The 15255-nt window shown below is 40.1% G+C and overlaps 1 protein-coding gene and 1 long non-coding RNA gene across 15 annotated transcripts in view; one reads left to right on the top strand and one right to left on the bottom strand.

Moving 5' to 3' along the window:
• The window catches only part of LOC144893657 (uncharacterized), a 28159-nt gene extending 19035 nt beyond the window's left edge, over positions 1-9124 (top strand). The window contains exon 2 of the long non-coding RNA XR_013624592.1: positions 9087-9124. This is a non-coding gene — a long non-coding RNA (uncharacterized LOC144893657). The remainder of the gene's footprint in view (positions 1-9086) is intronic.
• LOC137435086 (uncharacterized) overlaps positions 1-15255 on the bottom strand; it is a 254059-nt gene that overhangs the window by 205115 nt on the left and 33689 nt on the right. For 5 of the 14 annotated variants that reach the window (XM_078784661.1, XM_078784660.1, XM_078784662.1 and 2 more), the window contains exons 1-2: positions 14406-14595; positions 7624-7666 (exon numbers count right to left, since the gene is read on the bottom strand). The exons of 2 other annotated variants lie outside the window; for them this stretch is intronic. In XM_078784661.1, the coding sequence (XP_078640787.1) occupies positions 7624-7659 (36 nt within the window). In that variant the 5' untranslated portion in view covers positions 7660-7666; positions 14406-14595. Of the gene's footprint in view, positions 1-7623; positions 7716-14401; positions 14596-15255 lie in introns of those variants that run through there. 7 more of the 14 variants (XM_068128527.2, XM_068128529.2, XM_078784656.1 and 4 more) reach the window with 6 other exon arrangements.

The raw sequence follows: 15255 nt of genomic DNA on the forward strand, positions 1-15255 counted from the left end.
CACATTTTTGTTTGTCTGTCTGCTTGTACTGAAACTTTTGATCGGGGTTTGGTATGATGGGATTAGTTAGGGGTCATTAGTTAGTGGTGCAGATGGGAACACGAACAGTCAAAGTATAATGTTATCCGTTTACAGTAAAGTTATGGTTCAGTGTCTCCCCTCATGGCATGCAGTGATCCAACGGTTCTCTCCAGCACTGTTTATTTCCATACTTGGCATGGAGATGAAGAATTTGAGCGGTACCGCTTATGGGCTGTCTAGGTGGCCAAGCAATGGTGCACCGAGTGCTGTTACTGTGGGGTTATTGTTTGGCTAGGGTTGCCAACATCATAACCAAAATCAAATTCATGCTTTTGCTCCGAAACTACCTGATCAACCAAGAACTCCGAAACTCCGAAACTACCTGATCAACCAAGAACTCTGAAACTCCGAAACTACCTGATATAAAAAGAGTGAAATCTGGAGTGATGCAATGCAAAAAAGGAGTTGGATGATCTTTTTCATGAAGATGAAAACTGTTTGCATGATTTTCAAGAATCTCAGTAAACATGCAAAGTCAAAGTGGAAAGATGAGAATTTGCATAACAAAACTTGTGGATCATCCTCAAAACCTACTGAGACAAGGACACAAAAAGGACTTCAGTCAGAGGTCAAAGGTATGTTTAAGCTTTCACTTGAAATAAATCATGGTAAGAGGCAAAGACAAACAAGTTAATCAGACCTTAACTTGGTCATCAGTTGTTCAAGACCCAACATAGAGTAGGTCATTGCTTGGTGCTACAGAAACAGTCTTGCATCGTAGTAAAGGAAGACATCATGACAAGACACCTGTGTTTAGTGTCTTGTTTGTGCAATATGAAAGATTTTTTAAATGGTCATCAATTGGGTCTACCAATCCCCCCCCCCCCCCCCCCCCTGAAGCCTGGTGTTGGCTTAACAGTTAAGGTGGCTTGCTTAAGATCGGTACAATTAGAATGCGAATATGTCTATAACTTATGTATGGTACAATTAGAATGCGAATATGTCTATAACTTTTGTATGGTACAATTAGAATGCGAATATGTCTATAAAATTTTTACGGTACAATTATAATGCGAGTATGTCTATAATTATGTACGGTACAATGAGAATGTGAATATGTCTATAATTTTTTTACGGTACAATTAGAATGTGAGTATGTCTATAATTATGTGTTACAATTAGAATGCGAATATGTCTATAAAATTTTTACGGTACAATTATAATGCGAGTATGTCTATAATTATGTACGGTACAATGAGAATGTGAATATGTCTATAATTTTTTTACGGTACAATTAGAATGTGAGTATGTCTATAATTATGTGTTACAATTAGAATGTGAATATGTCTATAAATTATGTATGGTACAATTAGAATGCGAATATGTCTATAACTTTTGTATGGTACAATTAGAATGTGAATACGTCAATAAATGATGTTCGGTGCAATTAGAATGTGAATATGTCAATAAATGATGTTGGTACAATTAGAATGTGAATACGTGTATAAATTATGTACGGTGCAATTAGAATGCGAGTATGTCTATAAATTTTGTATGGTGCAATTAGAATGTGAATATGTCTATAACTTTTGTATGGTACAATTAGAATGTGAATACGTCAATAAATGATGTTCGGTGCAATTAGAATGTGAATATGTCAATAAATGATGTTGGTACAATTAGAATGTGAATACGTGTATAAATTATGTACGGTGCAATTAGAATGTGAATACGTCAATAAATGATGTTCAGTGCAATTAGAATGTGAATATGTCAATAAATGATGTTCGGTACAATTAGAATGTGAATACGTGTATAAATTATGTGCGGTGCAATTAGAATGTGAATACGTCAATAAATGATGTTCAGTGCAATTAGAATGTGAATATGTCAATAAATGATGTTCGGTACAATTAGAATGTGAATACGTGTATAAATTATGTGCGGTGCAATTAGAATGTGAATACGTCAATAAATGATGTTCAGTGCAATTAGAATGTGAATATGTCAATAAATTATGTACGGTGCAATTAGAATGTGAGTACGTCTATGAAATATGTACCATAAAACCACACAGAACAAGTTTGGGTGAGGGTATGCAATCTTTGATTGCTCGTTCTAGTTATTATCTTTGTACCTTTTGATGATATTGGATTGTTGCTTTTTATCAGATTTCTTCCTCGGAGCTATTTATTGGCTTTTAACGTTCCCAGTTCATCCTGTCTTTTTGCCTTTCTCACTATTAGCATTTAGCCGTTTTAGCTACCTGTTGTCCTCCTCCTCAGTTTGAAATGATTTTTTTTTTCTTTGAAATTTATTAGCTCCCCAAACCCCTTTCAGGAGATGAGAGCAAAGAAAACATAAGAACACAAGTATCTACAAAACAAGTGAAATCCTACGAAGAAACATTTTGCTGACAAGAAGACTTTTAAGTTGTTTGACATGGTCGGCAAACATTTAGTCACAAAAATGGATCTCATTATATCATTTAAAAAAATCTTTGTAGTCCTTCAAGCTGTAAATTTAAGTGTGCTACTTATAGCGAATACGTACTATACTAGGGAGACTAAATTTGAATTTCCAGCTGACCATGCCTTCCAAAAATATCGACGTTGCATTTCACACGAGGAAAATACTGCAAGGGACGAAGAAGCAGGAAAAATCAAATTTCCCATCAAGAACCTGCATCAGGTCTCCATCCCACCAATAGTAGGTTATATCTGCATTAACACTAAAAAAAAAAAGCTATATATGCTATGCAACACATTGACAAAACAGAGTGTAGTAACAAGTAACAACAATCCCACAAGTTGTTAAATCGGAAGTTTTATCAAGTTATAAGGCTTTCATCTTCTGCTCGATGGAGTACGGCTCTCCCCTTTTAGCTGGTACCCCCTGCCTCACACCTTGAACTTCTTGATTCTGTGGAAACTAAGGTGTCGTTAAAAAGTCTTTGGAATCTCCAATGGTGAAGCTGGCTCTCTGGACTGTTACTCTTGCATCACAGAGACGCAGACAGGTTGTTGACCTATCTTTCTTTCACCACCAGTCTTTTAGTCTTGCACCCTCTGTCCTTTCCTTGCTCTGTCAATCCTTCCCTTCCCCACACCACCAATATTTCTAAAGGGCATGCACATTCTGCCAGTAACCCACTTGTGGTGAACCTCGCAACATCCAGGCTCATTGTTCACCTTCATTCATTTGTTTTCCCTTTTCTCTCACATGTGGACCCAACTTCCTCAGTCTGTTCAAACCATGCATCCCTCCAGTGCTTTAAGACAGCTGTTCAGTGTTCACCATCACCTCTGATCATCCACCATCCATACTCATGATCTTTTCTACCGTCATTAACCCTCCCCTTTCCTTTCCAGGTTATTGTGTTTTCTTCCCTCTTCTGCACCATTCTTTCATTTTTGTTCAATTTATGTTTCATCCCCGGGTTCCCCTTCCAGCTCCTCTTGCTGTGTTGGAGCTTGTATCCAGTTTGTTCACCCAATGTGTCCTCCTCCCCATCATCTTATTCTTCTTCTGGTGCATATATCCTCCAATGATCCCTCTGTTGTATCCCTCAAACCCGTTGATCATGTTTTCCCCCGTTCCACTATGTTTTGTTATTTTTGTCACCATTTTCTCAAAGATGGCTGAACGGATCTTCGTCAAACTTTCAGAGGTTCATCGGTACATGTCAGAGAGTGTTTTAGACAAACAAAATTGAACAAGTACAGATACATTAAAAGTACACCGCCCCCATGCCAAATAAATAAATAACATCCTCCAGCGTGCGGCATGGCTGGCCCCCGACGATACCGCCATGCAGCACATAGAGATGGTATTGGGAGGGATAGGTGTATAATAATTGATTGATTAATTGCATAATTAAAATTAATAAATAATAATCATAAAATAATTTCTTAATCATTTAGTTAATAGCATACCTCAACCACCAGTGTTTCATCCAGAGCTGTAACCTTTTGAAAATTCATTAAATAAGTCAGTAATCTAAAATAATTAATTGATTAATTGATTAATAAATCAAAAATATCCTTCATAGCCACATCACTTGGTCACTGTCGTTTCCGAATATCAGCTTCCGAGCTAAAAAGGTGCCAGAGATATTGCCCAGATGAGAAAGAAAATAAATAAATGATTAATAATGAAAAGAAATAAATAAGAATTGTAAAATAATTAAATTATTTATCAATTGATTACTAGAATACCAAAAGCACCACCGTTTCATCTGAATCTGTAACTTTAAAAATTAATTGTCATTAATCGAATAATTAAATAATGAATTGATTCATCAATAAATCAAAAATACCCTTTACGGCCAAATCACTTGGTCATTGTCATGTCCAAATATCAGCTTCCTCACAAAAAAAAATGCCTGAGATAATGCCCAGATGAGAAAGGAAATAAATAAGTCCTTAATTAATTGATAATAATGAAGTAACCAATCAATTAATTGATTAATCAAAAAACCAAAAAATACCATTTTGCCAAAGCTCATTATTGTGCCGAAATTTCAGATTTATAGCTTAAAGGTTGGCTGAGATATTAACCGGACAAACAAACAAGAAAACAAGAAAAAATAAAGAAAGAAACCGGAGTGAAAACTGAGTACTCCCTTTCAGTGCGCGTCTTGCAGCGTCTGGAGATGGAAGGGGAATGGAGCAGTGAACAACAATTTTGAAAAAAAAAACAGTTGGATTTTTTAAAATTGCTCTATAAAAAGCCTTTGTAACTATGTGGAAGGTAATATTAAATGATCACCGACCCATTTCCTTAGTGGGTGTAGGGAAGTGTTTTAGTAACAAAAAAAGGTCATCTCAAAGATAATGCGTTCTACTTGGACAACAAGATTTAGTTGGCAATGTGATGTGTACAACTTCTTTAGAAATGCAACAATGTTTGAATTAAATGACAGAATCACAAAAACATCTCAAATCCCAAAGGGCACAACCCTTCCATGAGTATCTGCCTCCGAAGATGATGCTAAGTGACCGGAGCCACTCTGATCGCCATTATTTTACCGAAACAAATGCCATTTATGTCACTTGCAGATGTTCAACATTGCTCTGCATTCCAACAACTATCATTCCTAGGTTTGATAAAATAATCAGGAAAGGCAATGCCTGGGAATACAACCTTGGCACGCGAAAGCATTTTCATATCCAGATGGCATTACACACATAAACAAAATCTAGAGATCTTTTGAGAACTCCAGTATTCATGCCAGATGAACAAAGATATCGGCATAAGCCAGGCAAGGTATAATACATTTAGAAGATTTTTTTGGGAGGTCTTTTAATTTTAAATTTTATTTTAAATAAATTTTAAACATAACTTTTTTTATAAATATTTTATATAAATTAATTTTTTTTTATTTAAATTAAAATTTTAAAAAATACATTTTATTTAAATTTCCATTACATTAAAATTAAAATTTTAATGTTATGATAAATTAAAAATTTGTATAAATCAAATTTTACATTTTTTATTTAAATAAATTTACCTGCTTTAATAAAATTTTAATTTATCTGATTTTATAAAATAAAAAAGTATAAAACAAATTATTAATTTGAGGAATCTTATTCGTGACCTTGTATATATTTATATTAAAATTTTAAATAAATAAAAATAGCATATTAATGACAGTTCCACACCGTCGTGACCTTGATGAGGAATCATTCCATTGCACTGGTCCCTTCAAGAAAGTGAAAATATATTATCTGCTTAACTGAGTACATGTTTCTTGTAAAGCTCTCGGTGAAGTTGCCAAAGATGGTGAGAATCCCCAAATAGCCCAAATTCACGAAACCAGAGATTCACCAAACAACCTTTAATCGAAGTTTCATCTTGCCTCATTCCATTCCATGCCTAACCTTGTGTTGGTTTTCAGGGAATCATTTACAATTGTTGAACCAGTGCTATTCCTGATTTAGGCCGCTGATGTTTTTCATTTACATATGTACACATGCATGTGATCTCATTCATGTACAAAACCTATTTGAAATAAGAACGACGCTCGGGCAGAGAGCACATACCTCTGCCAGGCTGAACAGTTTACGTTTTGTATCCCACTGATAGGTTGGATCTGGATTCGGAGATGAAGTAAAATCAAATCAGCTTGTTTTGTCTCTTACCCAACTCATCCACCTTGTTTTGTCATAAATCGTCCGCAACTTTTTTGAAATATCCTGCTATATATCGTTTTACCCTATCTCTCAATGGTGAAGGTTCACTTAAATAATTCTCAGCACCAGATCCAGATCTTCACCAAAGTCTAAATATTTCATCCTTTTCACAAATCCGACCTATGCACTAAATTTCATTCGAATCTGTGCACAAATTTTTGAGATATTTTGCTCACAAACAAACAAGAAATATGTCGTGAAAAGCACGATACTTGCGAAATTCCTAAAATAAGTTGATGACCTTTGGCCTATGTTGACCAGAAAAATAATTGGTGGTTGAATTCAGTGATCTGATATGCAAATCCTCTTCAAATTTAAAGTCAATCAGATTAAAATTGAGGATTTTAGAAATTTGGCCTAGGTTGACTTTTTCACCTCAAACTAATTGGTGGTTGTTTTTTGGGGGAGTTTTTTGTATACAATATCGAGGCTCATGTAAGAGCTAACATCAATCACAAAAAAAAAAAAAACGGACACACAAAACATACAATAAAGGGAGCAGGAGACGAGATGGGGAGAGAGAGAGGAAAGCAAACAAGTACAACAGCAGAAAACAGGGACATCGGGAGATCTGTGGGAGGGAGAGGGCTTGGGAGGAGGAGGCATGGGAAGGGGGGGGGGGGGGGAAGTATAAAACACATGGACACTGCTAAAACTTCCAAAAAAGAAGTCGGTATTTCAAAAAAAGTGGATCTGGGGGTGAACTAACGGGGGTTAGAAGAGATCAAGGTTTTGGATGGGGGATGATAAGAGATGGAAGATAAGAGAAGAGTTAAGTGATCTGATATGCAAATCCTGTTCAAATTTCAAGTCAATCGGATGAAAATTGAGGATTTTAGAAATTCGGCCTAGGTTGACTTTTCCACCTTTAGACCTCAAACTAATTGGTGGTTGAGTTAAGTGATCTGATATGCAAATTCTGCTCAAATTTCAAGTGAATCTGATGAAAATTGAGGATTTTAGAAACTTCACCTAAGTTGTTGATCTTTGGCCTATGTTGACCTTTTGATCTCAAAATCAATAGGCTTCTTCCTTACGACCAACTCTACCGTTCGGTGAAGTTTTGTAAATATCGGTTTATAATTGTGACCTGTAGGCGATTGATATACAAACAGACAAACAAACAGATAGACAGACAGACAAGCAGACAGACAAACAGACAGAATAACGCACAAGACCAACCAAACCCTCCAAACCGACAAACAAAGTGGTGAAAACATAACCTCTGTCAACCTTCGGTGGCGGAAATAATAAACTACAATTTTTACAATGAATGAAATCAACAGGACATTGATTGAGGAATGCAAACCACGTAGATTGAGAAACAAGGAAAAGCTGACAATGTAGCACATTATAAACTGCAAGTACATCTTCCAAAGTAGTCAAACAATCAAACTCAGGAACTTACCACTGGTGAGAATCTTGTTAACACCAAAATCATCATCACCACCCTGTTGCATGTGAAGCACACATTACTGTATGTTACACAGGTGACCCATGCTGAAAATGCATGAGGAATTCCACGATCACTTATGTCATGAAGGAAGCAATATTCTGTATAAAATGAGTTTACGCTCCTAATAAGCAAAGGGACCACTTAGGTGATGGAGTAAAAAAAATGGAATAAACATCTTAAACTCAATGTAATACATAAATAAATTCAAATAAAGTAATTTAATTATTTAAATCAAATAGCCACTTCCAAAATAAACAGGATGTTCTCAGAATCCTTACACGTCCTATCAACTCACCTGATGTCAAACATCATGTCGGCATAAGGTTACCTAAGGAAAATTAGACTCCAAACACTGGGAAACGGCCTCCAAACTTCACCAAACCAACTCCACACTATATGCTCTTGGTTTTAGTAGAAGAGAGCGGGAGTAAACGTGGTGGTAAGGTGGGTGTTAAGCGCCGCTGCTCTACATGTCCGTGTGAAATGCTGGCAGTTGGATGTGGATTCTTCCTCTCCTCAATGGTGACTCCTTTTCATTCTAAACTTCACCGTTTCTTCTTTTTTCTTCCAATAAAACGTACCAGAACTTGGTTGGTCGTAAAAAAATGGGTGCTTGAAATCAGAGCACAGCCCAACACCTACTGCTATAACACCTACGTAACCCAATCTTGGGATGGGAGGGATCTCTGGATCTGTGAGTTCGATCGGCTATCTCTGCGCCGCTCGTCTAGTCTTTTCAATCAGAACCCACTGGGACAATAACATCAACAACACATACCCAAGCAGCACATTATACAAGACAGCTGAATATTGGCGAAACAGGAACGTGCCCAATGCACCTGACTCCGAAACTGAAAAAGAAACACCAAATGATTCATTCTTCCATTTAGTTATATTGTAATTGGACAAATCGTTGGCTTATTCCACTTGTGATTGTCGAGAAAGACTGAAGTACAAGGTGTGGTGCTCTCATGTCGGAAGCAGGTAGGTCGGTTTTTTTTTTTTACTCCCTCTTCTTCAATATTGATGTCTCTGCTATCTCAGTCCTGCAACCCTCAGTACCTAATCGAGGATACACTTGTTCTTCCAGTAACCCCCTCCTATTTTAAACTGCTGAAGTCCAAGCTGACTCTGCATGCCTCAACTCTTTTAAGTGTGTGTTTAAGGCCTTGAGGCAAGCATTGGATGGCTTATAATTGGTAGTTTACATGGGAAGATGAGTATGGATGCATTAGGAGCGCTGGAATTCACTCAACAAGGCAGACCAAGTAAGGGCAGTTTGCCCACGTGCATGGGGAATCTTCAAGGATAGATGCAATCATCTGGAGAAGAAGAACCACCTTTAGAGGCCAATCCCCCCCCCCCCCCCCCGAATTATTTTATTGTAATTAATATGTGTTCGTGGACCCAACAAGGTTATTGTTAAAAAATGTAATAAACATTTTGGTTGTCATATTGTTTTCGTGTTTCTAAATCTGATTCCTACCAAGTGTCAATTGCGACCATCTTGGATTTGAGTTGTCTAGCAAGGGCCTAGCAACATGAAAACCATAATTTGAGCCTTCCATTGCCTCTGCCATATGGGAAAACCTATGGGTAGATACCAAAATCAACCTTCTAGCATGATTATATCAAAAGATGGCCGATTAGCTATTTAGCCACATCAAAACAGTGGCCATATTGGATTATGGTTGTCTAGCAACATCAAAAACTTTTTTGACACTTTCATTGCACCCGCCATGTGTGAAAACCTATGTGTAGGTACCAAAATCATACTTCTAGCTTGATTTTATCAAAAGTTATTGCTGATTTTCTATTTGAACCAAGGTCGGTGGTGGCCATCTTGGATTTATGCAAATAACGGAAATTCCCCAAATTTGCTGCAGCGGCAAGAGGTGGTTCTGTCATATATACCCCTTAACCACTACTAATCCACTAAAAAACCCTATAGTACTGACAATTTCCGGGTTTCATGTCCTGGCAACTGGACGATAACCACCTTTCGTAAATTCTGCCAATATTATTTTGGTAAAATTGTTTTTGATTGTCGACTGGAAATACTTGATTTCTCTGTCAAAATATGTCTTGAAGTTCATATCTGAATACAGGTTTGAAATACTGAGCGACCATTATTAGTTTGAGTTCAGTCTAAATTGTGAATATTTATTTCGTTCTTCTGCTTTGCTGTTATAATAAGATTTATAGCCACCAGAGCTCTCCATTTAGGTTTTATTTTATGAGATTTTTTTGGGGATTGGCCGAACCCTGCAGCACCTAGACCCCGGTTATGAAATATTCTCACTCCTTCAAGCAGGTTTGGTTCATCAGAGCTTCATCAGTGAGTGCCTGGGAGTGTTTTAGAGAAAAAAATAAAAACAAAAAAATTGAAGAAAAAAAAGTTCGTTTTTTTGTAGTTTAAAAAATAAAAATAAAATAATAATCGCTCGATCGTGCCGAAGCCTTTTAAAATGAATGACAGTTATATACAAGTACTCATTCGCATATATAAATACAAAACAATTTCCAGACATTTGAATACAAATAAATCAAACAATTCCGGAAGTGTACGAATTTGGTTGTATGGCTTCTTCTTCTTCCTGATCGGCATCACACTTAACTCAGAAACGTGAGCCACATTCACTCAGAAACGTGAGCCACATTCACTCAGAAACGTGAGCCACATTCACTCAGAAACGTGAGCCACATTTACTCAGAAACGTGAGCCACTCCCCTTCCGCTCCTGTCTCCCCCCTCCCCTCCCCTTCCCCTCTCTTTCCCCCCTCCTTCCCCCCTCCCCTCTGCCTCCCCTCCCCTTTAAGATATAAATTCTCTGTAAAAGAGCTTCCACTTCTGACTGCTCCCCTTTCCCCTCTCCCCACCCTTCCCCCCTCCTTCCCCCCTCCTTCCCCCCTCCCCTTCCCCCCTCCCCTCACCCTTCCTCTTCCCTCCCCTTTAAGATACAAATTCTCCGTAAAAGAGCTTCCACTTCTGACTGTTTCCCTTCCCCACCTCCCCTCCCGTCCCCTGCCTCCCCTCCCCCTCCCTCCCCCTCCCCCCTCTCCTCCCCTCCCCCCGTTGCCCTCCCCGCCACTCCCCCGCCCCCCCGTTCCCCTCCCCTCCCCTGCCCGGCAACGCCGGGTTCTTCTGCTAGTATATATAAATATATACATACAGTACATACAGTCACGTGAAAAAGTAAGTACATCCCATGTGAAGTTTTGACTTTTTCAACATATTTCAACATACAGCTATTTGATCTTCATTTCAACAATATTGACAGATAAAGGTGATATAATATAACAAATATCATGAAACATTTACATTTTGTAGTCCATTGTATAATTTTTAAAAACATGAATGCAAATTTCGCATGTGGAAAAAGTAAGTACACCCCTACATTTATCACGACTTCAAACACCTAAAATTAGAATCAGGTGCCCCACCTCAGGTGCAAATGATGAGAACATCGTTAGAGAGGATCTCAGAGGAACCTGTCTTATTTAAATCTCAGACATTTAATTTGGTTTGCTCTTTGTTGTTGAAGTGTGCGGCGTCACCATGCCTAGATCAAAAGAGCTCTCTGAGGCCTTCAGAAAGAAGGTTATAGATGCCTATGAGTCTGGGAAGGGATTTAAAAAGATCACCAAACAATTTGAAATCAATCATTCGACTGTCCAGAAGATCATCTACAACTGGAGAAGATTCCAAACAACTGCCAACTTGTTCAGGCCAGGCCGCCCCAGCAAGTTCAGCCCGAGAGCAGACCGCAAGATGCTGAAAGAAGTCTCTAAGAACCCCAGAATGTCATCACGGGACCTACAGGTAGCTCTTGCCACTGTTGATGTTAAAGTGCATGAGTCTACCATTAGAAAGAGGCTGCACAAATTTGATCTACATGGGAGGTGTGCCAGGAGGAAACCTTTGCTGTCCAGAAAGAATATCAGGGCAAGACTAAAGTTTGCCAATGAAAACCTAGGCAAAGACCAGCACTTCTGGAACAATGTGCTCTGGACATGAGTCAAAGGTAGAGCTACTTGGCCACAGTACCAGAAGACATGTTTGGTGAAAACCAAAGACAGCATTTGACCACAAGAACCTGATACCAACTGTAAAGCATGGTGGTGGAAATATTATGATTTGGGGCAGCTTCGCTGCACAGGGCCTGGGCAGCTCACCATCATAGAATCCACTATGAATTCTTCATTGTACCAGAGAGTGCTTGAGGATAATGTGAGGCCATCTGTCGGAAAGTTGAAGCTCAACCGAGGGTGGACCTTGCAACATGACAATGACCCTAAACATACCAGTAAATCCATCAAGGAATGGCTGAAAAGAAAGAAATGGAGGGTTCTGGAATGGCCAAGTTAAAGCCCGGATCTAAATCCCATCGAGATGTTGTGGGGGGATTTGAAACGAGCTGTGCATGCAAGAAACCCCTCAAACATCGCACAGCTGAAAGAATTCTGCATGGAGGAGTGGGCAAAAATTTCTCCCAGTCGATGTCAGAGACTGGTAGACAGTTATAAGAAAGGCCTACTTGAGGTTGTTTCTGCCAAAGGGGGCAATACCACCTATTAGAGCCAAGGGTGTACTTACTTTTTCCACATGCGAAATTTGCATTTATGTTTATTTAAATTATACAATGGACTACAAAATGTAAATGTTTCATGATATTAGTTATGTTATATCACCTTTATCTTTCAATATTGTTGAAATGAAGATCAAATAGCTGTACGTTGAAATATGTTGAAAAAGTCAAAACTTTACATGGGGTGTACTTACTTTTTCACGTGGTGTATATATATATATATATATATATATATATATATATATATATATATATATATATATATATATATATATATATATATTGTTGCGGAGATGAGGACTGTATTTTTTTTGATTGTGTACTGTACTATTATTATTATTGGTTATTCTGCGCCCCCCTACCTCCGGAGCTGTGTAAAGGTGAAAGGGCATCCCATAATTAGTCCACAAGCATACACGTCAGCCAAGTAATAGAATACCCCTGTTGATAGTTATCTCTTATTCTGTGTTCTAGGGTAAGGCTGTGTCTCCCATTAAATGAAGTACTCCATTGCACCAGTGAAAGAGAATAGATCCCCTTTCGTTCCCATCCCCAGAACCTCCATTTCCTATCACATCCCCTTTCGTCAGTGCTGAGCCCTCGATTCTCAATTACCTCCCCTCCAATAACCGCCATTGACCACGAGGCTCGAGTCGGGGAAGAAAGGCGTGTCTCCACCTCGTCATAGAGAGGAGGAGGGGCGTACCCGCCCGTCGTCATCGAGGGCGGAGCCCGAGGGTCGCGCGACCAACCAGGGCTGAGGTGAGCACCCCGATGGGCGTGTCCAAAACGCCGGCGGCTGAATCGCTGGAGGCGCTATAAAAGGCACAAACGGAAGTGAGTAGTGAGTTGGTCTGAGTCGGTTGCCAGAGGAGGGTCAGTGGTTGCGTTGGTTGCGGTGGTAAGAAGTCGGTGGTGAGAAGTGGTGGCGTCGAGGGGTCAGTGGTTGCGTTGGTTGCGTTGAGTTGTCAATGGTGAGGAGACACCAGGGCCAAGAGAGAGAAGGTGCCAAGGGCCATTACCAGCAGTTGCGCCAGAGACGGCAGACGCGCCCTGAGCTGAGCCAGAGAGGCAGCGTTGACTCCACCAGGCAGCTTCAACCCGTTACCCCGCGGGGACCAAATAGCGGTGGCATCGGTGGCCGTCGAGGTCCAGCCGACGTCCCGTGCGGGATCAAGCCCGAACCATCTGCCCCAGCTGAACCTTCCCATTCCTCCGTCCAACATTCATTCCATTCCATCCTTCTTGTATACGTGAGTTTGTTTTGTTTGTTCTGTCCCTGGGTATTTAATTAAGTCTGTAGGTAAGCTAAAATTTGCACTGTGTCACCTGCGTCTTATGTGTTGTAAATAAAACTTGATTGCTCCTTTTTGCTTGTGTGTGTAAATAATAAACCCCATTACTCGTCTGTACGTCTTCTCATTTTATTCCTTTTCCTCTTGCATTGCGTCGTTTTTGTCTTTTCCCTCATTGAGCAGCTGTGGTGCGATACGGCCAAAGTTCTGGGTGAATCGGGTGAGTCAGGGATCCTGTAACGGTCGCGGCAATACCAAACCGCTCGGTAACTAACATCTTAATCCGCGATCAGTAACAATATATATATATTGTTACGGATACGGGGGACGGCTCTCCCGTTAGCAAGGGGGTGATTAGCCCCTTGTCCTGTTAAGCTGGCCGTCTCCCCGGTCCTGGTACTTGTAACGCCCTCCCGCGGGATGGAACGGATCAGGGTTATGGGTCCAGGGTTTATCCCGAATACCTTTATCCGTCCCTCCGCAGAACAGGGAGACAAGTACCGCTCGAACCCCGGTTTTAGATGGACTAGTTGCCGAGCGGTTTTAGCAACCCGAAGTTCGAGCCATTAACAGTACTAAACCCGATCCTAAACGTTGGCCAAATCGTGCCACAGGTATTCAATTGGGAAAAGACAAAGACGAAGGATGTGAGGAAGAAGAAGACCAAAAGGTTGGAAATACAAATACAATTTATTACTACTATTTACACAATGAAAGAAACCAAGGAAGAAGGAAGGATAATAAAATAATGCAGAAAGAGGGACGGACCACAAGGACACAGTGCAATTTAACTTAGCTAAACAGGCTTAACTTATACCCCAGGACAAGACACACAGAACAAACTCACGTACACAGAAGGATGGAATGGCAGGAATGAAGGACTGGAAGGAGAGAGGAAGGTTCAGCTGGGGCAGATGGTTCAGGCTTGATCCCGCACGGGATGTCGGTCTGGACCTCGACGGCCACTGATGCCACCGATCCTGGTTCCCGCAGGGTAACGGGTCGAAGCTGCCTGGTGGAGCCAACGCTACTTGGTGGAGTCAAAGCTGCTGGTGGAGGGTCTGGCGTGACGGGTTCTCTCTCTCTGCTCTGTCGTTTCTCTGACGCAACTCTCAGGACTCTTTTGAAAGGCTTTCGCGCGCGGTTTTTATAACGCCTCGGGCGATCAAGCCGCCGGCCTCTAGGACACGCCCATCGGTGAGCTCGCCTCGGCCCTGATTGGTCACGAGGGCTCACCGATCCCACCCTTAGAGGAGGTGTTGGCAAGGCTACGCCTTGTTCCCGGCGCTGGGCCGACTCCTCCCACCTTCTGCTCCGAGATGACCTCGTGGCTAATGGTGTCTTGCAGCGAAAAACCACAACCCTACATAGACTGGTGGAAAAATGTTCAAATTCCACTTCAGGGGGTACGGAATGTTAGGAGCAGGCATCCATGTCAGCTAGATAATATGACCCATACTGAACATATTTCAGGTGGATGCCCATTGATTTGGGCCTTTTTAATTTTTTTATACCAAAAACAAAATGGCCGGACAAATAGAAAATGTATAACTTAGAAAATGTCTGATAACTTAAGTTGTACTGAAGCTGTGGTTCTGAAATTTGACATATATCATCGCAGCAATACCAGTAAAGTGTCCAAGAAGTATTAGGCCATTCCATAACGAATTGATAAAGTTATATACAGATCAGTCACAAAAA

This window comes from Myxine glutinosa, chromosome 9 (genome assembly GCF_964187855.1).
Source record: "Myxine glutinosa chromosome 9, kmMyxGlut1.1, whole genome shotgun sequence".
NCBI lineage: Eukaryota > Metazoa > Chordata > Myxini > Myxiniformes > Myxinidae > Myxine > Myxine glutinosa.